The sequence below is a fragment of the Pleurodeles waltl genome, chromosome 2_1, assembly GCF_031143425.1.
Source record: "Pleurodeles waltl isolate 20211129_DDA chromosome 2_1, aPleWal1.hap1.20221129, whole genome shotgun sequence".
Lineage (NCBI taxonomy): Eukaryota > Metazoa > Chordata > Amphibia > Caudata > Salamandridae > Pleurodeles > Pleurodeles waltl.
Genome location: NC_090438.1, coordinates 368900939 through 368928758, shown reverse-complemented (window position 1 = coordinate 368928758; position 27820 = coordinate 368900939). Strand labels below are relative to the sequence as shown.

The 27820-nt window shown below is 45.2% G+C and overlaps 1 protein-coding gene across 1 annotated transcript in view; it reads right to left on the bottom strand.

Annotated features, from left to right (window-relative positions):
- Positions 1–27820, bottom strand: part of APOOL (apolipoprotein O like) — a 274241-nt gene that overhangs the window by 99228 nt on the left and 147193 nt on the right. The window contains exon 6 of the mRNA XM_069212627.1: positions 13841–13932. Within this exon, the coding sequence (XP_069068728.1) occupies positions 13841–13932 (92 nt within the window). The remainder of the gene's footprint in view (positions 1–13840; positions 13933–27820) is intronic.

Below are 27820 nucleotides of genomic sequence, written 5' to 3'. Positions count from 1 at the left end.
GAACAGCTCTAAGCAAGGCTCTCCCCACTGCTGAAAGAGACAGTGTGCTTCCTCCAAATGGAGACATCATTCGTCATCGACCAAGCATGGTTGACTGAGTTTGTCCGCTCTGGCATTCAGAGAGACCGCCAGGGAAATGCCCTGATGATCCTGCCATGTCCAAAGGCAAAGAGACTCCTGAAAAAGGGTTCAGGGCCCCACCCGGCCCTGCTTGTTACAGTATCACATGACGGTGGTGTTGTTCTTGAACACCTGCACTACTTTCCGTTTGAGAGAGGGAAGGAATGCTTTCAATGACGGTCTGATTGCCCTGAGCTCCCAAAGATTGATGTGGAGGCCGGACTCTGCCAGAGGCCAGGCATCTCTGCCTCTTCCATGTGGACGCCCAATCCCAGGAGTGACATCTGCCACTACTGTCAGATCTGGTTGGGGAAGGGAAAGGGATCTACCTCTGACCCAATCGCAGTTCAAAAGTCACCAATGAAGATCATGCGCAATTCCCTCCAAAATCTGGACCATGCCAGAGAGAGTCCCCTGACACTGCACCCACTGGAACTTCAGGTCCCACTGCAGGGCCTGCATATGTCATCTGGCATGTATTGCCAGTAGGATGCAGAAGGCCACGAGGCCCAGCAGCATTCTCACTGAAATCCAAAATAGAGGTAGAAACATCAGTATCACAGCTTGAATATGCTGGACTAACTGCTTGGGAGAATACGCTCAAAACTGCACTGTATCCAGAACAGCTCTGATAAAAGGGAGCATCTGGGAGGGAGTCAACTGCTACTTTGGCATATTTATAGTGAACCCCAGTGAATGCAGGAGGTCCGTAGTAGTCTGGAGGTGGGAGACGACAGCCTGGGGCGAGTTCGCCTTCAACAGCCAGTCGTAGAGGAAGACTGTAACACTTGACATGCGCAGATGAGCTGCGACCACTGCCATCACCTTGGTGAATACCCAGGCGGTGCTAGTAAGACCAAAGGGGAGCATGGTGAACTGAAAATACTTGTGACCTTCCATGAACCGCAAGTACCGTCTGTGGGCAGGCAGCTCGAGAATATGGAAATAGGTGTCCTGCAAGTCCAAAGCTACCATCCAGTCTCCTGGGTTCACGGCACATAGAACCTGGGCCAGAGTGAGCATTTTGAACTTCTCCTTCCTGAGGAAGAGACTGAGGGACCGAAGGTCTAGGATAGGGCAGAGAGGCCCTTGTTCTTTTTGGGCACTAAAAAGTAGTGGGAGTAACAGCCACAACCTACTTCTAGAACAGGGACCTTTCTATGGCTCCCTTGGCCAAAAGAGCTGCAACCTCCTCGTGGAGAAGTGCCAGGTGAGCCTCCGTCATCCGATCATAGGATGGTGGCATGGAGGGAGGACTAATCTCAAAGGGGAGGGAGAAGCCCCTTTGGACTATTTGCAAAACCCACCTGTCTGACGTGATGGACTGCTAGAGGGGTAGATGATGGTAAGTCTTGCCTCCGGCTCGTCTCTGGTGGGGAAGCATCAGACTAGGAAGAATTGGAGGCTGCTGGGGGGGAGGCGGTGGACTGGATAAACCGCTGGCTCCCTGACTCACGAGGACATTGAATCCCATGTCGTCGGCCACGCAGAGGCAGGGCAGGATGCAGGGCACAGTGGCTGGAGGAGAACATATGTTGTTAGGCACCCCTTCTACAGCCATGAAAGGGCTGAAAAGCAGACTGAGGAGGGCGAGGAGCATCTGCAAAGCCTAGGGACCTGGGCATAGCTGGGATTCCTTAAAGCACTCAAATGCCGAGTCTGCTTTGTTTCCAAAGAGACAGGTGCCATCAAAGAGCATGTCCATATGGGTGGATTGGACATCCCCGAATAGTCAGACATTCTCAACCAGGCTCAAGGCCACTGTCGATGTAGCCGATCTGCCTAGTGAGTAGGTCTTATCCAGCACACACCGTATTGTGAACTTTGCTGCTTCTCTCCTGTCAGCAACAGCTTGGGAGAGAATGACCCGGGCCTCCTCCGGGACATGTGGCAGCACCTGAGCAACTATCGCCCATAAAGTTTAGATATAACGGCCCAAAAGGCAAGCGGTGTTCACAGACCACAATGCAAGGCTGGAAGAAGAAAACATCTTCTTCCAAGCTGATTCAGCCTCTTGGAGTACCTATCCAGGGGTGCAGAAGGGAATGTACCCGGGGACGTGGAGGCTTGGATAACCAAGCTCTCACAGTTTGGGTGTTGCGTTAGGAACACTGGGACATTTGGAGCAGGTCTATGGCAGCGCTCGATAGTTCTCTTCACAGGAGCCCCTGTGTTAGGTTTGGACGGGATCCCCAGCAGGATATCAGTAAGGGCTTCCTTAAAGGGCAAAAGTAGTTCAGAAGTGGAAGCCCCAGGCTGAAGCACCTTTGTCAGGAGGTTAGCCCTGACCGCTACTGAAAGCAGATCGAGGCCCAGGACTTCGGTCTCTCTTCTCAACACCAGTTAATAGGATGCTCTGTGCTCTGTAGCCATGGAAGGGGAAAAAAGCATGCCAGTGTCTGGACAAGTGTCCAGACCACTGGCTTCACCCAGGTCCGCTAGTCCATGGGGTCCGCCAGCTGGTATTCCAAAAGGTCCAAAGACCCCTTCCAATCCTCACTGTACCCCAACCCAAGAGAATAAGGGTCAGGATCCGACCTAGGGAGCAGTGTCCCTATTGAAGTTGAAATCGGTGTTGCGCTATGTCGATCCAGCTCAGTGTCAGTCGACAATGAGGATGGGGTCCACGCGAACCGGGGGCAGGGGTGGCATCAGGAACGTTGACGTTGGGGCCATTGTCTAGGAAGGCCGGGATAGTACGTCTGACGCAGGTTAGGATCCAGGAATGGATCCATGGGTGGGCCCCGGACTGGAACACGGAGCAGCTGGTGTGGAACCCGAGGGGGGCTTCTTTCGACACTGCGGGGCCCAAAAGCACTCCAGCAGAGTCGGAATGCCCAAATATGAGGCAAATGCCTCATAAAGTGCACAGAGTTGGGCAAGAGTCGCTCCGGCTCCCAGAAACTCGGGGAGACCCAGATGCAGGCACAGAGGACAGAGGCCTGGAATGACTATGATCCTTTTCCCTTGTCACGTCGGCCAACGGATGGGATGAAGGAGAAGAAAGTTTGTTCTTCTTTGACTTCTTTTTGTGCCTTGACTTACCTGACCGTTCTGCGGTCTTGGAGTGGGACGATGAAGAATGGGGGCTCAGCGACCATTCTCGACACCTTCCTCACAACCGTGATAGGGAGCAACGTGGAGCGCTGGGCCACAATGAGCTTTAGGGACGGCTGCCTCAAAGCTTTCGTATTTATGGCTTGACACTTGATGCACGACTTCGGGTCGTGGTCGCACTCCAAACAACACAAGCACATGAGGTGCAGATCCGTCACGGCCATCGCCTGATGACAGCATCCGCAGGGCTTAAACCTGGTCTTGCGTGATGACATCCCAGATGCACAAGGAGTGTACACAGTCGAAAAAGACCATTCAAAAAGTGTCCGAGGTGTAGCTCGTCTTCGGATCGGCGCTGGCGCGGAAAGAAAAGAACTGATGTCAGCTCACAAGGGTGGTGCCTATATAGGTCCTGCGACGTTATATCCATCACGCACGACACAGACAACGAACGCAGAGCCAACGGATGCCACCTGACGGAGTGCAGGGGCACTGTTTTAGAAAAATCTACGGATCCAGACTGACGCTTGGGGAAAATTCTAAAAGTACGGAATCTGCAACTAGAAGTCTCTAAAAGATGACGCATCACCATTTCAATGGACGAACCTACTATGCTCATGGAACACTTGCACTTTCAACTGCATTTCAACAACTCTACGACCATCTCAGTCACCCTTGCTTACCGCCTGCCTGAACCCCTCAACACCTTCAGCAACCTCTTTACCGATTTCATAACTGCCATAGTCCATTATATCCAATGATTTCCTCCAGCTCATCAACCTCAACACCCATCTCGATGACCCTATGGCCAGCAGCACCACTGGCCTCCTAGAAAACCTCAACAACATACCAGACTCGCTCCGCTAGTACAAGATCTGACCCACATCACTGGAACCACACACTACCCAATCTTCACAGTCAGCCACAAGATCAACTTCAGCCACCTCACATGGACAGACCAATCCATCATACTCCTCTACATCAACACACTCCGCAAACCAAAACCAGCCATCATCCTCGGCCGCAAATGAAACAACATAACAGATGCAAATTGGACCACACGCTCAGATCCAATCAACCTACCCTTACAGGTGACCTACAGAACAACCTATCCATCTTCAACAACTGGATCTCTAACTGCATCAAAACCCTGGCACCCTTGAAGAAGACCAGACATACTGAACTCATGCTCAAGGTTGCTGGTACACAGAAGACCTAACAGATTCCAAGTGCTATTGTAAACAACTTGAAAGAAGATTGAGAACCAGCAGATACAGCACCTCCAGAGACATCTACAAACCCTCTGCAGAACTGTCAAATGGCTACCCAGGGGCACAAGACGCACGCTCACCCAAGCCCTCATCATCAGCAGACTCGACTACAGCACTGCACTCAACATCGGCATCTCCAACCAACTCATGCAAAGACTCAAGACCAGTGATACTCAAAGTACGGCCCGGGGGTCGCATGCGTCCCTCCGGACATTTACATGCGGCCCCCAGGTCAACAGCAGCACTGTGCTGCTTTTTTTTCGACTCAGCACTGGCACTAAAAATTGTTAAATAAATGGGCAAGTATTTATTTGGAGTCGAATTGAAGTTAAAGAAAGGAGTACCTGGGGTGTTCTGGAACTCTTAACTTTAGAAACACCTTCATTATTAAAGACATCATGCAGCAAAAATATGAAAGTATGATCTGTGTTAACTTCAAACAGTGCATTCAAATAACCTGCAGAACCATTTCACCTTAGTTTGTATTATATCAGTGCATTGAGAAGTATTTTTTAAAGTGATAGTTTTCAAAAATGAATTTAGAAACTTTCATCCCCTTCCATCCTACACACCCTGACAAACATGTGAACTGTGAACTAAAAGGCAAGTCAGTTGTTATGTGAACTTTTTGGGAGGGCTGGGTTTCTATAAACCATGAACAACATTATAGTTTATTAAATCAGACACAGAAGGTTTTATACAGCATACATCCTGAAAACACATTTCAAGGTTCTTATATGTGTGATGAAGAAAAAGGAAAAAGGAGGTAAAGAGAAATAAAAAATTTGCCTAGGATCACACAATATGGTTAAGTAAAGAAGTCGGGATTTATACCCAAGTTTCTGGATTTATATTGGGCAATTCAGACTCTAGATGTATATGCTTCACTTCCCCTATACACACTTTACCACTACCCCTCCCCCCCTCCTACCCCCAGCCCTCGGTCACATCAAAGACCAAACAGTGCGGCCCCTGGGAAAATATTTGTGAGTACCCATGCTCCAGACCATCCAAAAAACAGCCGCCATACTTTTTGTAGACAACCCCAGAAGCGCCTATATCCCCCTCCCTACCTCACTGAACTTCATTGGCTACCCATCCGGAAGCATGACAAGTTTAAGCTGCTCATCCATGCATACAAAGCCCACTCTGCTGACTTGCACCAGGGCCACTGGCATCCTAGCTATTTAGTTGGTGACCTTCCTCTTTACACACATAATGTAGCTATAAAAATTTCAGATAAGTGGCTTGTGAACTCTGCATTTTGGTAGATAACTATTTAACTTAAAAAGTTCTAAAGCAAAGGTTGGCTGATTACCAGATATAGTTTTATTAATAAACCAAATTAAGAGGCAACAACCAATTTAAATATGTTATCTTTCTTTCAACATTTAATTTAATAAATGATCACTTTTTATCACTGCATGGACTCACTGTTTTACATCTATCCTATCCTTTGTGAAGGGTTTCAAATGGATTGCATTAGAGTTGGCTCTCCACTTAGCTTTGGAAAAGTTAATGGAAACCTAATAATAGGAGTGGGACAAAAGCCCTTGATGGCATGTAAGAGAACACCTTATGAGCTGCACATTAGTTAGAAGCCATATAGATACAACATGAAAAAAGTGTTTGAAAGAAGAGGGGTTCATTTTAATGTTTGAATGTAAAGCTGCCAAATTCAGTTTCAACATGTTACAGAGAACCATTTAAGGCAAGGCTGAGAATTATCAACACAAAAATAACTTGTTACTAAGATTTCACTATTTACATTTCAGAGTGACGTTGTAGGATGTATCAATCAATCAAAAAAATGTATAAAGCGTGCTACTCACCCATAGGGGTCTCAAGGGGCTGGGGGGTGGAGGGGTGGGCTGTTTTACTGTTCGAAAAGCCATGTCTTGAGGTGTTTTCGGAAAGACAGGAGGTTCTGGGTCTTGCGGGGTTGGTGGGGAGGGAGTTCTAGGTTTTGGGGGAGAGGTAGGAGAAGGACCTGCCTCCTGAGGTAGTGCACTGGATGCGAGGAACTATGGCGAGGGCGGCGGAGCGGAGGTGGCGGGTGGGAATGTGGAAGTTCACTCTTTTGTTGAGATAGGCTGGTCCATTGTTGTGGAGGGATTGGTGTGCATGGATGAAGACTTTGAAGATGACCCTTTTGTCGATAGGAAGCCAGTGGAGGGATCTGAGGTGGGTCGAGATGTGTTCATGGCGTGGGAGGTTCAGGATGAGGTGAGCAGCTGCGTTTTGGATCCTCTCGAGTTTCTGCTAAAGCTTGGCTGTGCTGCCAGCGTAGAGGGCGTTTCCGTAGTCTAGCCTGCTGCTGAGTGCATGGGTGACGGTCCTTCTAGTTTCTATGGGTAGCCATTTGAAGGTTTTTCGCAGTATGAGGAGGGTGTTGAAGCAGGACGAGGTGATCGAGTTGATTTGCTGGGTCATGGAGAGAGAAGAATCTAAGATGACGCCGAGGTTGCGTGCATGGGTGGCGGGTGTTGGCGGTGGTCCTAGTGTGGTGGGCCACCAGGAGTCATCCCATATTGGTTTGTTGGGGCCGAAGATGATGATTTCGGTTTTGTTGGAGTTTAGTTTGAGGTGGCTTGCTGTCATCCATTTGGCGGTGTCTAGGAGTCCGGCGTGGAGGTTGGTCTTGGCGGTGGTGGGGTTCCTGGTGAGGGAGATAACGAGCTGGGTGTCGTCTGCATAGGATATGATGGTGATTCTGTGTGGGCGGAGGATGTTGGCGAGCGGGGCCATGTAAATGTTGAAGAGGGTGGGGCTGAGGGAGGACCCTTAGGGAAACTCTGCAGATGATCTTGGTTGCTGGAGATTGGATGGGAGAAAGGCAGACTCTCTGGGTCCTTTTGGCAAGGAAGGAGGCGAGCCAGTCCAGGGCCTTGTGTTGGATTCCTGCATTGTAGAGGCGTGTACAGAGTATTTGGTGGCAGACAGTGTCGAAGGCTGTGGAGAGGTCCAGGAGGATGAGTGCGACGGTCTCACCTTTGTCGACTCTGGTTCTGATGTCGTCAGTGCAGGCGATGAGGGTGGTCTCAGTGCTGTGGTTCTTGCGGAATCCAGGCTGGGAGGCGTCGAGTGCGTTGTTTTCATCTAGGAAGTGAGACACTAACTTCTCTGCGACCTTGGCGGGGGAGGGGAGAAGAGAGATTGGGCGGTAGTTCATGAGGTTATCAGAGTTTGCTTTGGGTTTTTTCGGGAGTGCAGTTACTTCTGCGTGCTTCCAGGAGTCTGGGAAGGTGGCGGGATCGAAGGAGCTGTTGATTACGGCGCGAAGTTTGGGAGCGATGGTTGGGCTGGCCTTGTTGAAAATACGGTGGGGGCAGGGGACAGAGTGGGAGCCTGAGTGGATGGAGTTCATGGTGACTTCGGTTTCTTCGTCGCTGGTGGGGGCCCAGGTGTGTAGTAGGTTGAGGAGGGGGGATGTGTTGTTGTTGGTCGTGTTGGTGTTGGAGGTGGCGGGTGCTGGTGGTGTGAATCTGTGTGTGTCTAAGATTTTAAAGTGGAAGTGGTTGAGAGGGAGTTGCAGAGGTTCTATATGTGAGTGGGGTCAATGTTGCAGGATTTGGGTTTGGTGAGCTCTTTGATGATGGTAAAGAGTTCCTTGCTGTTATCTGAGTTACTGTCTATGCGTTCCTTGTAGTAAGCCCTTTTGGTGGTCCTTATGAGTTGGTGGTGTTTACGAACGGTAATTTTGAGGGTGGAGAAGTTGGTCATTGAGGGTTCCTGGCGCCAAGCTTTTTCTGTTTTGCGACATTCACGCTTGGAGGCTTGGAGTTCAGTGGTGAACCAAGGGGCGTTCTTGATGTTGCGGGTGGTGATGTTTCTTCTAAGAGGGGCAAGCGAGTCTGCACAGTTTGTAATCCATTGTGTGAGGTTATGGGCAGCAATGTTGGGGTCGTTTGTGTTGGGGGGGCGTTTTGTGCGAGCTGGGCGTTCAGGAGTTCTGCGGGGATCTTGTCCCACATGCGGTAGGGTGTGGTGTGTTGGTGGTAGTGTGTGGGGGGTTTCGAGAAGGAGAAATGGACGCAGGATGTACTATGTACGCAGTAAAATAATCCTGGTCCTTTCCATCATGAATGAGGATTACACATATCCGGTGGCAGAACTCTGATTTATTGGAAATTGATCATGTGGTAAAGAACCTTATGGAGGCTGGATGGTTGGGGGCTTTGGAGGGAAAGAGTTTGAGGGGCTGATGGGTGAGGGTGTTGAAAAAGTACCTTGGAACACTGTTAACTGGAGTTGAAACACATAATTAACTTGGCAAGTCAGGCTCGAACATGTAGCAGGAGACATATTCTGTTATGGTCCAAGCTGTGAGCAGGACTAGTCATGCCTTATTCCGCGACCTCCCCCACCCCCTATGAGTGATATCAGAGATGTTGTTATTTTCTTTTCATCACAGTACCAGTTTGAATCATATTATGCCTTTTAAACCTTGTGCAACTTAACTCGGTTATTGACTTAATGGCAATGTTTAAAGAGGATCCAAGCCAATGCTTGTTGTCAAGATAACTTCTGAACACCTGGGCCTCACCCAGGTACTCCAGGAAGCACATGTCAACTGTCTACAACCACCTCGGCCTCACCAAGGGCAACCAGGAAGCACATATCAACTGTCGACAACTGCAGGTTCTTTAACTGATCCTCTTAACGGAAAAAGACAGTTGAGAAACATGTTTGATTACAATAATGACTAACGAGTTCCTCTGTTCTCCCCATGTGTTTCCATGCACCTGGTTCAGGCTGGCTATAAAAGCTGACGTTTCAGACTAAATCCTGCTTAGCTTTGTTTAACTTTGAAGTAACGCTTAACTGTCTCCAGTCTTCAGCAGCCTTCCCTTTGCTGAGGCAGACTTTCCTTCGCATTGCCATCCACAGCGACAGGCTTCTCCTCACAGCAATGCGTTTCCTGAGTTCTGACCTATTATTTCCAATCTTCTTTGCAGTTACCACAGTACCTGTAAAAGGCGGGCAGCTTGCAATTCATCTCTCGCATCGCGCTTTCTTGCGCTGGCAAAAAGACACAAGTCATCCCAAATAAGATTAAAAAAAAGTTTTCTGTTTAATTTGGGATCTTGATCAGCGCTGATTAATTAAACTTATCTAAAGCCATCAATAATATTCGGATCAATCCTATGACTGAAAAGATATTGGAGAAAAGTTGTATTACTTGTAAAAGCTGCGCCTTTCTGGATCTTGTGCTCATAGTTTGTTTTCAATCTGTGTTTTCTCTGACAGAATCCAATGTTGGTGTTCTACAGACTTTTGGGACAATTGAAGATTATACTCTGATTGCCACTGTATATTTGCATATGAACCTAGAACTACTGAAAAACTTGAGGTAGTTTTGTTGCGATTAATCCAGTTATTTTCTCACAGTGAAATCCTTGTACATCATAATTACAGTTCATGATACTTCCTGGATAATTCTTGAATCACACTGGGGAATGTTTGTAGCGTGAATTATTGGTATGAAGATTTGATGTTAGTTAATGCCAAAGTTCTGTTTAGTTTTTTCTGTTTTAACGTGTGGTTTCATTACAGGGAAATCAGTGTCCAGACCCTTGTATCTGAATAATCCTGATTGCCAGTATCCTGAATCCAGAACCAGAATCCAGATATCCTTGAGCCCAGCAGTACCCGCAGTAAAGAAATCCAAATATGCAGAAGTCCTGGGATTTCTTTCTCATCCCATATCCCCTTCCCCTTGGAAACTCCTAGGGTTTCAGTGCGTCCTTCATTGCTACCATGTAAATTCTTATTGGGATTCAGGGATTATCGTCGCCCCATCGGAACCACCTGGAGATCAAGTGAGTGGCTTGCAACACATTCAAAACTGACTGCATAAGTGTCTAATATGGCTCTGATGTAGTTTTAGAAACTGGATGAACTTGTTTCAATGGAGGGATTGGGAGTTAGCGCACATGAGTGATATACTGGAAATAGCCACAAGCCTGAGCGCTGTGTTTTCCACCTAGGATGATTCACAATATGACTGCTACTTCAAATGATGTTCTTCATCACATATGAGTGGAAGGATAAAAAATTAGCACTATCTCATTAATTAAATTAATTTTCTAACCTTTTTCTAATCAAGTATAATAGAGATGTAATGGAAATTGTTTGAGATATTAGAATTATTGACGCTTTTCCAGCTTGTCCATGAGAGAGAAACATAAATGATGCAAAAGCAATTTTAACCACGTAAATGAGAATTTTGACCTTTGAAAATATTGGAACATGTGGATTGACAGTAGTAGTTCAATGTTAAAATGAGATAATAATTATTCATGGAGGACAGTATGTTTTCTATTTTGATGAATGGTAGCAGCAGCATGCAGTTGTAATGCCATACATGATAATTGCTCTCATGCTGTGAAGAAGGCTCCTCTCAGCCGCAAAATGCTAGTGTTTGCTGTCTCCTGAATAAAGGGTTCACACTGGAACTGTTGGAGTGTGTGTAGGTCTTGATGAACTAGTCTACTGGAACTTGTAGTGGTATCAAGGAGAGTATGCAACATAGATCTGTTGAGTGTGAATCAACAATGAAGAGAAAAGGGTGACTCCTTCCCTCCCTGAAGCCACGGTGCCCCAATGCATAGAATAATTAATATACATGAATAGTGACAGATATCTTCTTTAGAGGGTCACAGCTTTGAGGAAAAACCTAAAATGGAAAAGTCTTTGGCAATCTGTGTAGATCTTGGCTGATGAAGTAGATTGTCTTGATGATAATAAACAAGGCATTAAACTCCCGCTGACATCAGGAAGGAGAAAAAAGCCAAGCAAACTAATAGAACAAAGAAGCTGATCCACACTACTAAAAGAAAATAAGAACAGCAGCAAGAGGTAGACAACAGCAAATGGAAAAATCAAGGATGATCCAAAACTGTTTTGAAAAATCAGGGGCAAAAGTAAATAGTGAGAGGGTGCTGAGCGTGACGCCAATTCAGAAGTGAAATGCACTGAGACTTGTCTACCTTTTCTAAGTGCTGCCTTTAATATGCCAAAAACAAGAACTGACCTTAGTAGAAGAGACTCTGCCACATACTAGTCTGGTAAGTCCATGTTGTTCCCAATGTAGAGACCACCATCTTGAAGTGGACACTTTATATGGTTAAGCTCTATCTTCTTCCAGGACCTCATGGTGTCCGTGATCCACAAAGAAGAAGCCCAAATTTGACATTTCTCATACCTTTTGGTAATTGGGGGCTCACCGCTGCTAACTGCGCTTCTTGCCGTTTGCTACCTGTAATGAAGCCCTTTATGCTCCTGTGGGCATTGCTGGAGCAACTCCAACAAAAAATGACAAGGTAAATCACGACACACTGAAAAGGACCACGTCCAAGATTTCTTATCTGATAGCTGCATGAATGCGATTAAGCCCTTGTTGTTTGTTTGACCCTTGAAGCGAATGCAACTAATGGGAACTGAAAATTGTTTTCACAGTACTGGGGGCACTTGTGCAAAGGCTCCTTTATCAAGCAGGAAACTGTGTGAATGTACGTAGAGAGCGTGAAACTATAGGGGCTAATATTGCTTGAGACAGGGAAGGATGCAGCTGGCTAGTAGATGGTTTTGGACTTTACATGGAACTTTAATGTGCTTTGGAACAAAGAGCTGGTCCAAAAAAGGTCTATGGGACAAGTCATAAAAAAGTATATCAGTTTTTTTGAACAATGAATCCTCTGTGAAGATAAAAATCTAGTTTATTTTATCGAATAGAGATGTGCATGAGATATTTCCGGGTCAGGAATACGTTTTGTTAGTCCTGTGGAAGCGGTACAAATACTATGTAATATTCAACAGTCATTTCAGAAGAAAGGGATTAAGGGCCAGATGTATCATCTGATTTTGCACTCGCAAACAGCGAAATCGGCCGTTTGCGAGTGCAAAATCAGGGTCTGCAATGCATCAAATGCATTCGCAGACCAAAAACAGAAAATCGCTAAAATTGCGATTTTCTGCGTTGCAACCTGGATTTTGCGAATCGCAATTTGCGATTCGCAAAATCCAGGTCGCAAGGCAATTCTGCAAAAAATCACAAATTGCGATTTTTCGCAGAATGGTATTTTGCAAGTGCAAAATACCATGACCTGCAACCAGGTGGTAAACTGGTGCAAAATTAAAAAATGAAGTAAAACTGCATTTTTAAATTTGATATGTAAAGCACACATGCCCTTTTGGCATGTGTGTACTTTACATGTGGAAAAAAAAAATGGGGTGCAGGAGAGGGGGCTTTAGGCCCCCAGCACCCTGGCCCTTTGCTTTTCCCTAATTGCGATTTCTGTTTCAGAAATCGCAATTTGCGAAAATGCAAAAAATTTGCAGCTATGGGCCAACAGGCCCATAGCTGCGAATGGGGCCAGTATCGCAATTTGTGATTCGGTAATTGCATTTGCGATTTTTAAGAAATCACAATTACCGAATCGCAAATGTGATACATGGCCCTTTACGATTCGGTAATTGCGATTTCTTAAAAATCGCAATTACCGAATTGCACTGGGCCAGATTCATACATAAATTACTTTGCTTGATTGCTTTTTCAGTACATTTCTTTCAAATGTATTATGTAATTCATAGGCGTCCACAGATAGTGGGCGTTAAAGAATAATAATTCAAAGCAACAAATGGTCGACCTATAACTTTAGATCATACAAATAGGAAGATGTAGCCAAATAATTAAAACTAATAATGCAAAACATGTTAAAATCAACTTATTTAATTTGTAATTATCCCTCGGCAGCCCTACGTCCCTCAGCAGAGCTACGTATTTCATTTCTTAATCGTCCCTCAGCGGATCAGAGCTTTTAACACTATTTACAAGACTATCGGCCTGATTATGAGTGGGTCGGTTAATTAAGACCTGTGCGTAAGCCACTGTTTACGCACAGATCAGAATCACGAGTTTGGCTTTATTTAACGCATCAGATAATTACTGGATGCATTAAATACCTCAACAGTCGTTACAAATTTCAGCAGGGAAATTGTACAGTTTTCACTGCTCCATGCGGATTTTGCTGTGTTAAACACCAAAATCCACGTTATTGCCCATTAACTCGTAAATGGTGTTATGTGTCACACACAATAAATAATGTACCTGGTGGTATTGTTATTAATCATGTGCGATAAGTAACACCTTAACTCGTAATCAGGCCCCATGATAAATCAAATCAAGATAATAGGACATCTGTATACATAGCTCTTACTCTTCAGGATCCTGAAATATAAACACATGGCCAGTGTATGATTCTTACCAGGTGGAAACACGATGCGGTAAAACTGCATGCACTTGACATAATTAACAGTGTGAAATACACCAAAATAGAACATAACGTCATAGTTTTAAAAAAAGATAATTAAATGTAAAAATAACCTACCTTTGCAAAGATTATTGTCTGAGCTGGGTAACACACAGATACCCCTAACGTGGTAAGCCCTAAAGGATATACAATTTTCTTGAAACGAGAACCTGTTCAAATAAAAAATTGACATAATGAGATATACAGTATTAAATATTAGTTATTGCATTTTCAATCGCTGTCATTAATTAAATAACTTACAAAACGAAACTCAGTGAAAAATGCCCTCACGTTTCTACACTGCCCATGCGTGCCGCCATTTATTAAATCCCAGAGTACTGAAGAATGCATTCATGCCTCTTGACCATGGACAATTAAGGAAGTAACTGTTTCTGCTTGTTCTGCATCCTTAGCAGACTTTTCCACTCTGATCACCACATGTAGCGAAGTTATGGACGCAGCTTGACTACTGCGTTGCTTTCTTCACTATCATTTTGGCTCATGAGAAAATGTAGCACAGGTACTACAGGTTATGCCAGTGCATCATCTACTTAGATTCAAAGGGTATGGCACACACAACACGTATCATACATAAATACAATATTACACTGGAGTCCTGTGAAGAACAGCACCCCTTCCCTTGCTACACAGAGTTCTGCTGTCTTCTGTAATTGCTAGTACTTAGTAAGATCATGCTCAAGAAACAAAGGAAACACCTTAAAGTGTTGGGTCCTCAAGTCAAATAAGTTTGACACATATCTAAAATAGGCATTAGCAAAGCCATTGGTCTGTCTTGTTCAACTAGCTTTGCTAATGCTTCCCTAAAGCTCGCTTGTATTGGCTTTGCCAAAGCTTGCCTGCCACTCATGCAATGGCAACAGTGCTATGCAGCCATCATGAAATGATATTTTCTATATTTTATTATTACTGTGTCATTCAATGATGGTGCTACATGGAAACATCGGCCGCTCTCACTGTGAAAAGGAATTTACTAATGACCTTTCCAGGTGAAAATATCTGATCAGTCCTAAGATGGGAATGGGTCTTAAACAAAGTTGTGCTTTCACACAAATGATTACGTTTAAGGGGGTGAACACACTTTCAGGGTACTCTGACTCTGGGATTCCCACTGCGGCCCGTGTCACAGCCATCTCCTAGTGTACTGGCTCAGTGGGCTAATTCATCCACTGCAGTGATCTGCGTTTAACAGCATGGCCTTGTCTCCTTCTAGTGACGTTAAAGTGAGCATCAACGAGTTGTGTAACAATAAACATCTATTATGAGAAATTTCAACAGAAGGGGGAACATGCCTTCTACTAATATGGCTCTGGTGTTATTTACTCACTCAGTTAATTAATTGACCGATTTGAAAAAATAGGCTTACATGCATAAAAAGGTTTTTGGGCTTTCGATGCGGTTAAGTTCAAATAGCTGTGTGAGGAGGGCTCACTACTTCCAAGTGATTGAGCTTTAGTTTATACAGCATCATCCACATTCTCATTTCCTCCAGTGGAAATCCATGAATCATGTTGTTTTCTTTGCCATGTTAGATTGTGCTGAGTCCCGAACTGAAGTAATTTTATCAATTCTCACCAGACTATTGCAATTTTTAAGTAAATATATTTCACAAAAAGTAGCAATCACGTTAATGGTTGGCACGTATCGTACTTTTTATGAACTCTTTCATAATTTAATTTGATTCAAAATCAGATGTAAACATATCAATCCCACAACATGTTGGCACCCGAGATGAATAATTTCCACGCTTAAAAATGTGCTCTGAATTTCACCATAAATAATGGATACATTACATTTTCTCTTGATGGCAAAACAGACAGTTTACAAAAATAAAGACACATTTTTAACAATAATGGAAGCACATAATTTGTCTATTTTAGCTGCGGTGTGCTGCGATATTCACATCTATTATGCTACATGAACAGAAAGTCCCAGGGTAGGCAGGAACAATTTGTTCACGTTTGATTATAAAATAGGTTAAGGGTGCTTTTTCATTCAGTGCATTTTTCACATGGAAATTTTCTTTTTACAATTTATGTGTCTGACTTTCCTCCAAGTGGAGCACAAATTGGTTTTCAACGAAATTAATATCATTGGCTATTTAGCCTTGCTAGTTTTGTATTGTTCTGATTTTTGTTTTGTTTAATGCGGTTCGCTCATTTTACTTACTTAGAGGAGAAATTAAATTTGAATACATATATTATGGCCACTAGGCCTTGATTAGCTTTCTAGGAGGGTAACTAAAATGATGGAGCCTTTTTCATCGCATTTATACATTATACCTGGATGGGTGAATTGCACAGCAACCTTCCCTAATAAGGAAAATGTCACTTACCCAGTGTACATCTGTTCGTGGCATTAGTCGCTGCAGATTCACATGCTGTGCATAGTCCGCCGTCTGGTGTTGGGTCGGAGTGTTACAAGTTGTTTTTCTTCGAAGAAGTCTTTTCGAGTCACGAGACCGAGGGACTCCTCCCACTTCGGTTCCATTGCGCATGGGCGTCGACTCCATCTTAGATTGTTTTCCCCGCAGAGGGTGAGGTAGGAGTTGTGTATGCTAATAATAGTGCCCATGCAATGGAATAAATACGTATGTACAAAATGAAGGTTTAATGTAATATATTTACAAATGTACAAATGTTCAAGATCTACTTCTAAACGGCTACAGGCTCCCGGGGAGGAGGGTGGGCGCATGTGAATCTGCAGCGACTAATGCCACGAACAGATGTACACTGGGTAAGTGACATTTTCCGTTCGGTGGCATGTGTAGCTGCAGATACACATGCTGTGCATAGACTAGTAAGCAGTTATCTCCCCAAAAGCGGTGGTTCAGCCTGTAGGAGTGGAAGTAGTTTGAAATAAAGTTCTTAGTACGGCTTGACCTACTGTGGCCTGTTGTGCAGATAACACATCTACACAGTAGTGTTTAGTAAATGTATGAGGCGTAGACCATGTTGCTGCCTTACATATTTCAGTCATTGGAATATTTCCTAGAAAGGCCATAGTAGCACCTTTCTTTCTGGTTGAGTGTGCCTTTGGTGTAATAGGCAGTTCTCTCTTTGCTTTAAGATAGCAGGTTTGGATGCACTTTACTATCCATCTGGCGATACCTTGTTTTGAAATTGGATTTCCTGTATGAGGTTTTTGGAAGGCAATAAATAGTTGTTTTGTCTTCCTAATTTCTTTTGTCCTGTCAATGTAGTACATTAGCGCTCTCTTGATGTCTAATGTATGTAGTGCTCTTTCAGCTATTGAATCTGGCTGTGGGAAGAACACTGGTAATTCCACTGTTTGGTTTAAGTGGAACGGTGAGATAACCTTTGGTAAGAATTTTGGATTTGTTCTTAGAACGACCTTATTTTTGTGTATTTGAATAAATGGTTCTTGTATGGTAAACGCCTGTATTTCACTTACTCTTCTTAGAGATGTGATGGCAATGAGAAATGCAACTTTCAACGTTAAGTATTGCATTTCACAAGAATGCATGGGTTCGAAAGGTGGACCCATGAGCCTTGTCAAGACAATGTTGAAGTTCCATGAAGGAACAGGTGGTGTCCTTGGTGGTATAATTCTCTTTAGGCCCTCCATAAACGCTTTAATGACAGGTATTCTAAATAGGGAAGTTGAATGAGTAATCTGCAGGTAAGCAGATATTGCTGCGAGATGTATTTTTATGGAAGAGAAAGCTAGATTTGATTTTTGTAAATGTAGTAAATATCCTACTACATCTTTTGGAGATGCATGCAATGGTTGGACTTGATTATTATGGCAGTAACAAACAAATCTTTTCCATTTACTTGCATAGCAGTGTCTAGTGGATGGTCTTCTAGCTTGTTTTATGACCTCCATACACTCTTGTGTGAGGTTCAAGTGTCCAAATTCTAGGATTTCAGGAGCCAAATTGCTAGATTCAGCGATGCTGGGTTTGGATGCCTGATCTGTTGTTTGTGTTGTGTTAACAGATCTGGCCTGTTGGGTAGTTTGACATGAGGTACTACTGACAGGTCTAGTAGTGTGGTATACCAAGGTTGTCTTGCCCATGTTGGTGCTATTAGTATGAGTTTGAGTTTGTTTTGACTCAATCTGTTTACTAGATATGGAAGGAGAGGGGGAAAAGTGTACGCAAATATCCCTGACCAATTAATCCATAGAGCATTGCCTTGAGATTGCCGGTGTGGGTACCTGGATGCGAAGTTTTGGCATTTTGCATTTTCTTTTGTTGCAAATAGATCTATTTGAGGTGTTCCCCAAATTTGGAAGTAAGTGTTCAGGATTTGGGGGTGAATTTCCCATTCGTGGACCTGTTGATGATCCCGAGAGAGATTGTCTGCTAGCTGGTTCTGGATCCCTGGAATAAACTGTGCTATTAGGCGAATGTGGTTGTGAATTGCCCAATGCCATATTTTTTGTGTTAGGAGACACAACTGTGTCGAGTGTGTTCCCCCCTGTTTGTTTAAATAATACATTGTCGTCATGTTGTCTGTTTTAACAAGAATGTATTTGTGGGTTATCATTGGTTGGAATGCTTTCAACGCTAGAAATACTGCTAACAATTCTAGGTGATTTATATGAAACTTTCTTTGATGTACGTCCCATTGTCCTTGGATGCTGTGTTGATTGAGGTGTGCTCCCCACCCTGTCATGGAAGCATCTGTTGTTATCACGTATTGTGGCACTGGGTCTTGGAAAGGCCGCCCTTTGTTTAAATTTGTACTGTTCCACCATAGAAGCGAGATGTATGTTTGGCGGTCTATCAACACCAGATCTAGAAGTTGACCCTGTGCATGTGACCATTGTGATGCTAGGCACTGTTGTAAGGGCCGCATGTGCAATCTTGCGTTTGGGACAATGGCTATGCATGAGGACATCATGCCTAGGAGTTTTAATACCATCTTTGCGTGTATCTTTTGTGTTGGATACATAGCTTGTATCACCTTGTGAAAATTTTGAACCCTTTGTGGACTTGGAGTGGCTATCCCTTTTGTTGTGTTGATTGTCGCTCCTAAGTATTGCTGTGTTTGACACGGCAAAAGGTGTGACTTTGCATAGTTGATGGAGAAACCCAGTTTGTAAAGGGTTTGTATAACATAATCTGTGTGGTGTGAACACTTTGTTAGCGAGTTGGTTTTGATTAACCAATCGTCTAGGTACGGGAACACGTGTATTTGCTGCCTCCTGATATGTGCAGCTACTACTGCTAGACATTTTGTAAAGACTCTTGGTGCTGTTGTTATTCCGAATGGCAACACTTTGAATTGGTAATGTATTCCTTTGAATACAAACCTTAGGTATTTCCTGTGCGAGGGATGTATCGGTATATGGAAATACGCGTCTTTTAGATCTAACGTTGTCATGTAGTCTTGCTGTTTCAGTAGTGGTATTACGTCTTGTAACGTGACCATGTGAAAGTGGTCTGATTTGATGTAGGTGTTTAGTGTTCTGAGATCTAATATTGGTCTCAGACTTTTGTCCTTTTTCGGTATTAGAAAGTACAGTGAGTAAACCCCTGTGTTCTTTTGTGTTTTTGGTACTAATTCTATTGCGTCTTTTTGCAGTAATGCTTGAACTTCTAGTCCTAGAAGGTCTATATGCTGTTTTGACATATTGTGTGTTTTCGGTGGGACGTTTGGAGGGAGTTGGAGAAATTCTATGCAATAACCATGTTGGATAATTGCTAAGACCCAAGTGTCTGTTGTTATTTCCTCCCATGATTTGTGGAACTGGCTTCGTCTTCCCCCCACTGGTGTTGTGTGAAGGGGTTGTGTGACCTGTGAGTCACTGTTTATTTTGAGGGGTTTTGGGACCCTGAAACTTTCCCCGGTTTCTTGGGAATTGGCCCCCTCTGTATTGGCCTCGAAAGCCACCCCTTTGATATTGTCCCTGGTAGGTAGGTGGTCTTGTTTGTGAGGTGCTGGCTTCTGTGGCTTGACCTCGAAACCCTCCTCTGAAAGTTGTTTTGCGAAATGTGCCAAATGTGCCTCTGCCCTGCGGGGAATAGAGTGCGCCCATGGCTTTGGCTGTGTCAGTGTCCTTCTTTAATTTTTCAATTGCAGTGTCCACTTCTGGGCCAAACAATTGCTGTTCATTGAACGGCATATTGAGCACTGCCTGTTGTATCTCAGGTTTGAAGCCAGATGTGCGCAGCCATGCGTGCCTCCTTATTGTCACAGCAGTATTTATTGTTCTTGCAGCTGTATCTGCTGCATCCATAGAAGAACGTATTTGGTTGTTGGAGATATTTTGCCCCTCTTCAACCACTTGTTTCGCTCATTTCTGGAATTCTTTGGGGAGGTGCTCGATGAGATGCTGCATCTCGTCCCAATGGGCCCTGTCGTATCGCGCTAGGAGTGCTTGCGAGTTGGCGATGCGCCACTGATTTGCAGCTTGTGCTGCAACCCTTTTCCCAGCTGCATCAAACTTGCGGCTCTCCTTGTCCGGAGGTGGTGCGTCGCCTGATGTTTGCGAGTTGGCTCTTTTACGAGCTGCTCCTACGACTACTGAATCTGGTGTCAGTTGTGATGTAATAAAAGCAGGGTCTGTGGGCGGTGCCTTGTATTTTTTCTCCACCCTTGGAGTTATTGCTCTGCTTTTAACAGGCTCCTTGAAAATCTGTTTAGCGTGCCGTAGCATTCCCGGGAGCATGGGAAGGCTTTGATAATGGCTGTGGGTGGAGGACAGGGTGTTAAAGAGGAAGTCATCCTCAATAGGCTCCGAATGTAGAGATACATTATGAAATTCGGCTGCCCTAGCTACCACCTGTGCATATGCTGTACTGTCCTCAGGTGGTGAGGGTTTAGTTGGGTACGACTCTGGACTATTCTCCGATACTGGAGCATCATAGAGGTCCCATGCTGCCTGATCATCCTGGCTCATGGTGGTATGAGCTGGTGATTGTGGTGGAGTCTGTGCCGGTGATACATGAGTTGACTGTGGTGGAGAGGGTGGTGGAGTTACCCTCTTTACCACCTTTGCTTGTGGTGGCTTGTCTTGTTGCTGGAAGTCAAGTTTCCTTTTCCTTCTGATTGGGGGAAGAGTGCTGATTTTCCCTGTACCCCTTTGGATAAAGATCCGCTTTTGCGTGTGATCTACCTCTGTAGTTTGTAATTCCTCCTCAAATCTGTGTCTTTTTAGTTGGGAGGACAGTGATTGTTCCTCTGAGTAGGAACTGGTTTTTGGTTCGGTTGCCGGGTGTTTTGGCACCGAAACCGTGTCTTTAGTTGTTTTCGGCTCCGACGAGATCTTTCTCTTTTTCGGTGTCTTGGCCTCTCGGTTCCGACCATCTTCGGTGCCGCTATCTCTGTGCCGAGCAGCTTCGGTGCTGCTGTCTCTGTGTCGAGTAGCTTCGGTGCCGCTATCTCGGTGTCGAGCCTTTTCTGCACCACTCTCTCGGTCTCGAGAGTGTTGCGTGCCTGTGTCTCGACCTGAGTCGGACGACTTCGGCACCAGCACGCCCTTTTTCGGTGCCGATGGACGGTCACCTACTTTATGGGTTATGCCATGGCCTGTTGGCAGTGGCGTCCCCTGGGCTTTGTCTGTTTTCTCGTGTGATCTTTCTTTCGACGTCTTACTCACGGTTGGTTGCTCGTCGACGTCGAATTCTTCGGAATCTGAATCGCGGATTGAGAAAGTTTCTTCTTCTTCCTCCTCCTCGAACCCTTGTTGTCCTGTCGGCGTGGAAGCCATCTGCAACCTCCTGGCTCTTCGGTCCCTGAGCGTTTTTCTCGACCGAAACGCGCAACAGGCCTCACACGACTCTTCCTTGTGCTCGGGGGACAGGCACAAGTTACAGACCAAATGTTGGTCTGTATAAGGATATTTACTGTGGCATTTAGGACAGAATCGGAACGGGGTCCGTTCCATCAGTGTCGATGTTGCACGCGGTCGGGCCGACCAGGGGGATCGGAAATACCCCGAAGGGTTACCGGAGCTCTTTAAGGCTCGGTGTCGATTTGCCCTAACTATCCCGATACCGAACGAAACAATACCGACGAATTTTCCGTTGATTCTGATGAACTTTCCAACCCGAAGCACGGAGCGAAAAGGAACACGTCCGAACCCGATGGTGGAACAAAAACAATCTAAGATGGAGTCGACGCCCATGCGCAATGGAACCGAAGTGGGAGGAGTCCCTCGGTCTCGTGACTCGAAAAGACTTCTTCGAAGAAAAACAAGTTGTAACACTCCGACCCAACACCAGACGGCGGACTATGCACAGCATGTGTATCTGCAGCTACACATGCCACCGAACACATCTTTACCAAGTTTATTTCCGCTGTGTGACATATGTCCATTCATTTTTAATCATGCAGTAGTATTAGTCACCTATGCAGTAAAATGGCATAAGCACTATGATTTGAAGGATTATGATAATATTTATTAATTTGATGTTGGACAAGAACAATTATTGTCTGAGAGGTTTGTGGTCTGTCTGAACTATGAAGTGAGTCCCAACCAAGTAGGGTCTTAGCTTCTTCAGGGCCCATACCAGAGCAATGGCCTCCCTCTCTACGGCTGACCAATGCTTTTCTCTAGGGGTTTAGTTGTGATAACACTGCCCAACCCCTACCTGTCTGGGCAATAAACTTTTTAGGATAGTTTGGGCTTTTCAGGACAGGTGCATTACACACAGCCTGCTTAAGCTCCTCAAAAGATTTTTGACAGCTGGCTGTCCATAATACCTTCTTGGGTATTTTCTTAGAAGTGAGGTCATTAAGAGGGTCAACAATAGAGCCATAATTCTTAATGAACCTCCTGTAGTACCCAGTAAGACCAAGAAAGGCTCTGTTCTGTGTCTGAGTAGTAGGGGGAGACCAGGCTAAAATAGTATGGATCTTCCCCTGCAGTGGTTCAATCTGTTCCCCACCAACTAGGTGTCCTAGATAAACCACATTTCCCTGCCCTATCTGGCATTTTTAAGCCTTGATAGTGAGACCTGCCTTTTGCAGGGCCTCCACAACTTTCCACAGGTGGACCAGGTGGTCATCCCAGGTGGAGCTGAATACAGAAATATCATCTAGATATGCTGCATTGAAAGCTTCCAAATCTTTGAGGACTGTATTCACCAGCCTTTGGAAAGGGTCGGGTGCATTCTTCAAACCAAAGGGTATAACTGTAAATTGGTAATGTCTTCCAATGGTAGAGAATGCAGTTTTAGGTTCTGCATCGTCTGATAGCTTGATCTGCCAATATCCTGCAGCCAAGTCAAAAGTGCTCAGCTACTTGGCAGATGCCAGTGTATCTATCAGTTCATCTGCCCTGGGTACAGGGTGAGCATCTGTCTTGGTGACTGTATTGAGCCCTCTATAATCAACACAAAACCTCATCTTCCTTCTCCCAGTTTGAGAATGTGGCTTTGGTACTAGCAACACTGGGCTGGCCCAGCGACTATCTGAGTGCTCAATCACTCCTAAGTCCAACATCTTCTGAACTTCTGATTTAATGCAGTCCCTGACATGGTCAGGCTGTCTATAAATCATACGTTTAACAGGTAAACTGTCTCCAGTACCTATGGTGTGTTCACACCAAATGGTCTCACCAGGGGTCAGAGAAAACAGCTCAGAAAATTGACCTTGGTTCCTGCAGTCCTCTTTTTGCTCTTCTGTAAGGCAATCTGCAAGGACAACTCCTTCCACTGAGCAATCAGCTGCAGTGTTGGAGAAGAGGTCAGGGAGAGGGTCACTCTCTTCCTCCTGCCCCTCATCAGTGGCCATGAGTAGGGTTAAGTCTGCCCTATCATAGTAGGGTTTCAGGCGGTTTACATGAAGTATTCTTAGAGGACTTCTGGGAGTTCCTAGGTCCACTAAATAAGTGACCCCACCCTTCTCTTCCACTGTTAGATGTGGACCCCTCCATTTGTCCTGGAGTGCTCTTGATGCCACAGGCTTCAATACCCACACCTTCTGTACTAGGTGGTACTCAGTCAGGACAGCCTTCCGGTCATGCCATTTTTTCTGTAACTCTTGGCTTAACTGAAGGTTTTTAGTGGCCTTTTTCATGTACTCAGCCAGTTTCGATCTTAGGCAAAGCACATAATCCACAATGTCTTGTTTGTGGGGGCTTCAAAGGGTGCTCCCAACCCTCCTTCACAAGTGAAGGTGGACCCCTAACTGGGTGACCAAAAAGGAGCTCAAATGGGCTGTTGCCCACTCCCGTCTGGGGTACCTCCCTGTAGGCAATAAGGAGGCATGGCAATAGGACATCCCATCTCCTTCTGAGCTTTTCAGATAGTCCCATGATCACACCTTTGAGAGCTTTATTAAACCTCTCAACCAATCCATTTGTCTGAGGGTGGTATGGTGTGGTGAATTTGTATGTTACACCACTTTCCTTCCACATTGCCTTCAAGTATGCAGACATGAAGTTACTACTTCTGTCTGATACTTCATCTTTAGGGGAGCCCACCCTGGAAAACATTCCCAGTAGCACCTTTGCACTGCAGGAGCTGTAGTGGTCCTTAGAGGGATAGCTTCTGGATATCTAGTGGCATAGTCCACTACCACCAAGATTAATCTATTGCCAGAAGCAGTAGGGGGGTCAAAGGGACCAACTATGTCCACCCCAACCACAGGCAGTGGAATCTAGGGGGCCTTTGGAGTGCCACCAGTCTTGCCACTGGCTTGGCAAGTGACACAAGAGCGACAAAACTCTTATGTCCTCCGAAAGTGAGGGACCAGTTTGCCCTACGTTTTACTTTGCTCCAAATGTCCAGCAAGGGGAACGCCATGTGCCAGTGTTAGGAGGAATTCTCTATACTGTAAGGGAATGACCAGTCTCCTTGAAGCACCAGGTTTTGGATCCTTGCCTCTGTATAAAGGAGATTGTTCTCCCAGTAAATCCTGTGATAGTCACTGACAACCCCTGCTTCTTGTTAAGACAGCAAGCTTGCTGTCTCAAACCCTCTAGGTGTGGGACAGGTCTGCTGTGCCACACTTAATGCCTCCCTGGTAGCACCCCTGCACCCAAAAGCTCAGCTTTGTCAGGTTGGAGCTCCTCTGGTGTAGGTTCTGCACAGGGAGTAGACTCCTCCTAATCAAAAGGTGATGGAGGGATAGAGGACAAGAGTTTGCACTTTCAACCCCTAATTTTTGGGAGCACTTGTTCCAGGATCCAAGTTTCCCTGTCCTCTTTGCTTCTTGGCCTGAGCCCTGGTAAGAGCAAAGATGTGCCCTGGAATGCCCAGCATTCCTGCATGAGCCTCCAATTCCACTTCAGCCCGAGCTGAAGTCTCCAAATCATAGTCCAGTAGACATTCTACAGGTAGGTCAGTGGATACCACAACTTTCTTTGGACCAGTAGCCCCCAACCCCCACCTGAGATTCACAACACCCATGGGGTGGCTAACAGTGTTATTATGGGCGTCAGTCACTTTGTACTGATGATCAAGTAGATGTTGCTCAGGGGGCACCAGTTTCTCCATCACCATAGTGACACTGGCACCTGTGTCCCTGTAGGCCTCAACCTGAACACCATTGATTAGGGGTTGTTGCTTGTATTTGTCCATATTAAGGGGACAAGCAACAAAGGTGGCAAGGTCAACGCCGCCATCTGCGACTAAAAAAGCCTCAGTTATTTCCCTAACTGAACCAACCCCCACTACATTACCCAAAGTGAGCCCTGCTACACCCTTTGATTGGTTATTCGTAGTATTTTTCCCACCACCACTGCTATTACTAGGGACACTAGTGGAAACAGTAGTTGTTGGGGTGGTGGGAGCTTTGGTGCTTTTCTTGGGACAAGTGGGATCACTTGCCCAATGGCCTTTATTTCACACATAGAACACCAAGGCTTTTTCTGTTGTTTGGAAGAGGATTTGTGCCCACCCCCAGATAATGTTTGTGGGCTGATGAAGACTCTGAGTTTTTATCTTTGTCCTCACCCTTATCATGTGACTTACCATCCTTCTTGTCCTTGCCAGCCCCTGTATGAGCTTTTCTGCTCACCCTTGTTCTGACCCATTTGTCTGCCTTCGTCCCAATTCTTGGGGAGAGGTCAGATCTGAGTCTACCAAGTACTGCTGCAACAGGTCAGACATACAATTGTTAAGAATATGCTCTCTCAAAATTAGATTATATAGGCCATCATAGTCAGAAACTTTGCTGCCATGCAACCAACCTTCTAAAGCCTTCACTGAACAGTCCACAAAGTCTATCCAATCTTGTGAAGACTCCTATGGTTTCTCTGAACTTAATTCTGTATTGTTCAGTGGTTAAGCCAAATCCATCCAAGAGTGCTGTCTTCAAAACATTGTAGTTATCTGAATCTTCCTCCTTAACAGTGAGAAGTCTATCTCTCCCTTTGCCAGGAAAGGACAACCACAGAATAGCAGCCCACTGCATCTGTACTTTACAGGCCCTCTCAAGTGCAGCATACCACTTATAGATGTCATCCCCCTCCTTGTAAGGGGGGACAATGTTGTGCACGTTCCTGGAATCAAAGGTATTCTCTCTAACACCATAACTCCTGAAACTGCTGTTGCTGCTGCCACCATGGGAAACTAACCCCAACCCCTGCCTTTCCCATTCCACAGCTAAGGCTTCTCTATCTAGGACCAACTGTTGCAGTCTCAGTCTAACCTCCTCCAATCTCAGCTTCCTGAGTTCCCGGTCTAGGGGGGTCATCCTCTGGATTGGATGTGTGGGACCCCTCAGAGACTGAGATGACATGGGGATGTGCAGAGGCAGATCTTTCCCTAGCTTTGGTAACCCCAGTGACATGACCTCTAGGTGTGAAGGGAGTACTACCTGTATGTGAACCCCTCCCACTGGTAGCTACACTAGATGGTTTACTAGGGGGGAGATTATGTGAAGAGTCCTCCCTGAATCCTCAGGCTGTTCTCCTGATTCTAAAGGGTTAGAATCTCCCTCCCTCTCCTCCCCCTGGTTACCAGACTGCTCCTGGTCATCCTGCAGAAGGAGACTTAGAAGGAAATTATTGTTAGGGTTTTTCCCTACCTCTAGGCTTCTCTCTGAGCAAAGCCCCCTTAAAACTTTAAAGGTTAGGTTCTCATAGGGAGTTCCCATGACTCCATGGGTGGCCTCAGATGAAGACATAGTGTAGTGAGTTAGAGTAAAGTGAAAGGAAAGAAAAATACCTACTTTACCTAACTCTTAGGGCCTGATTACGACTTTGGAGGAGGGTGTTAATCCGTCCCAAATGTGACGGATATCCTGCCCACTGTATTACGAGTTCCATAGGATTTAATGACTCATAATACAGCGGGTGGTATATCCGTCACATATGGGAAGGATTAACACCCTCCTCCAAAGTTGTAATCAGGCCCTTCGTCTTTTAGAAAGCAAGTGAAAAGACTAGGTATACTTTTGTATAGCTCTAGGTATAGAGTATACTTTCCTGTGGAAAGTCCGGTGACAGAGTGATAAGGCAACTGCAAGTACTTATCCTACCCTGCACCACTAATGTAGGAGGCCGGCCTGGTTTGAAGTGGGTACCAGTGGTACTTACACCTTATACCAGGTCCAGTTATCCCTTATTAGTGAAATGTAATCAGTGTCTAGAAGCCGGGCTGTGTGCGGTAGCAGAGCAGCCAAGGCTGATTTAGGAGACATGCAAAGCTCTTGCAACATCACTGTAGTCACACAGTACTCACCAACATGAAAGAAAATACTCAGTGATACAAAAATAAAAGTACTTTATTTTTAGTGACACAATGGCAAAGCTACCTTAGAGACTATACTCTCTTAGGAGGTAAGCAATATACACAATATATACACTAGTGTCCAAAACAGGTAAGGAAACAGTTAGAAAACAGTGCAAATAGTGACAATCACAATAGGTTACAATGGGCCTCGGGGGAACAAAAATAATATACTAACATAGTGGAATGCGAAAGTCAGTTTCCCATCTAGGCAAGTGTAGTGTGTAGAGGGGTGCTTGGAGTGTAAGAAAACACCAAAAGTAAGTAATAAAACCCACCCCAGAGCCCAGGAAAACTGGAGTAAATCACAGTAAGTCTCCTGAAACACACAAGAAGTCGTGATAGATGATTATGTAAGAACCAGGAGAGACTGCAAGACACCAACA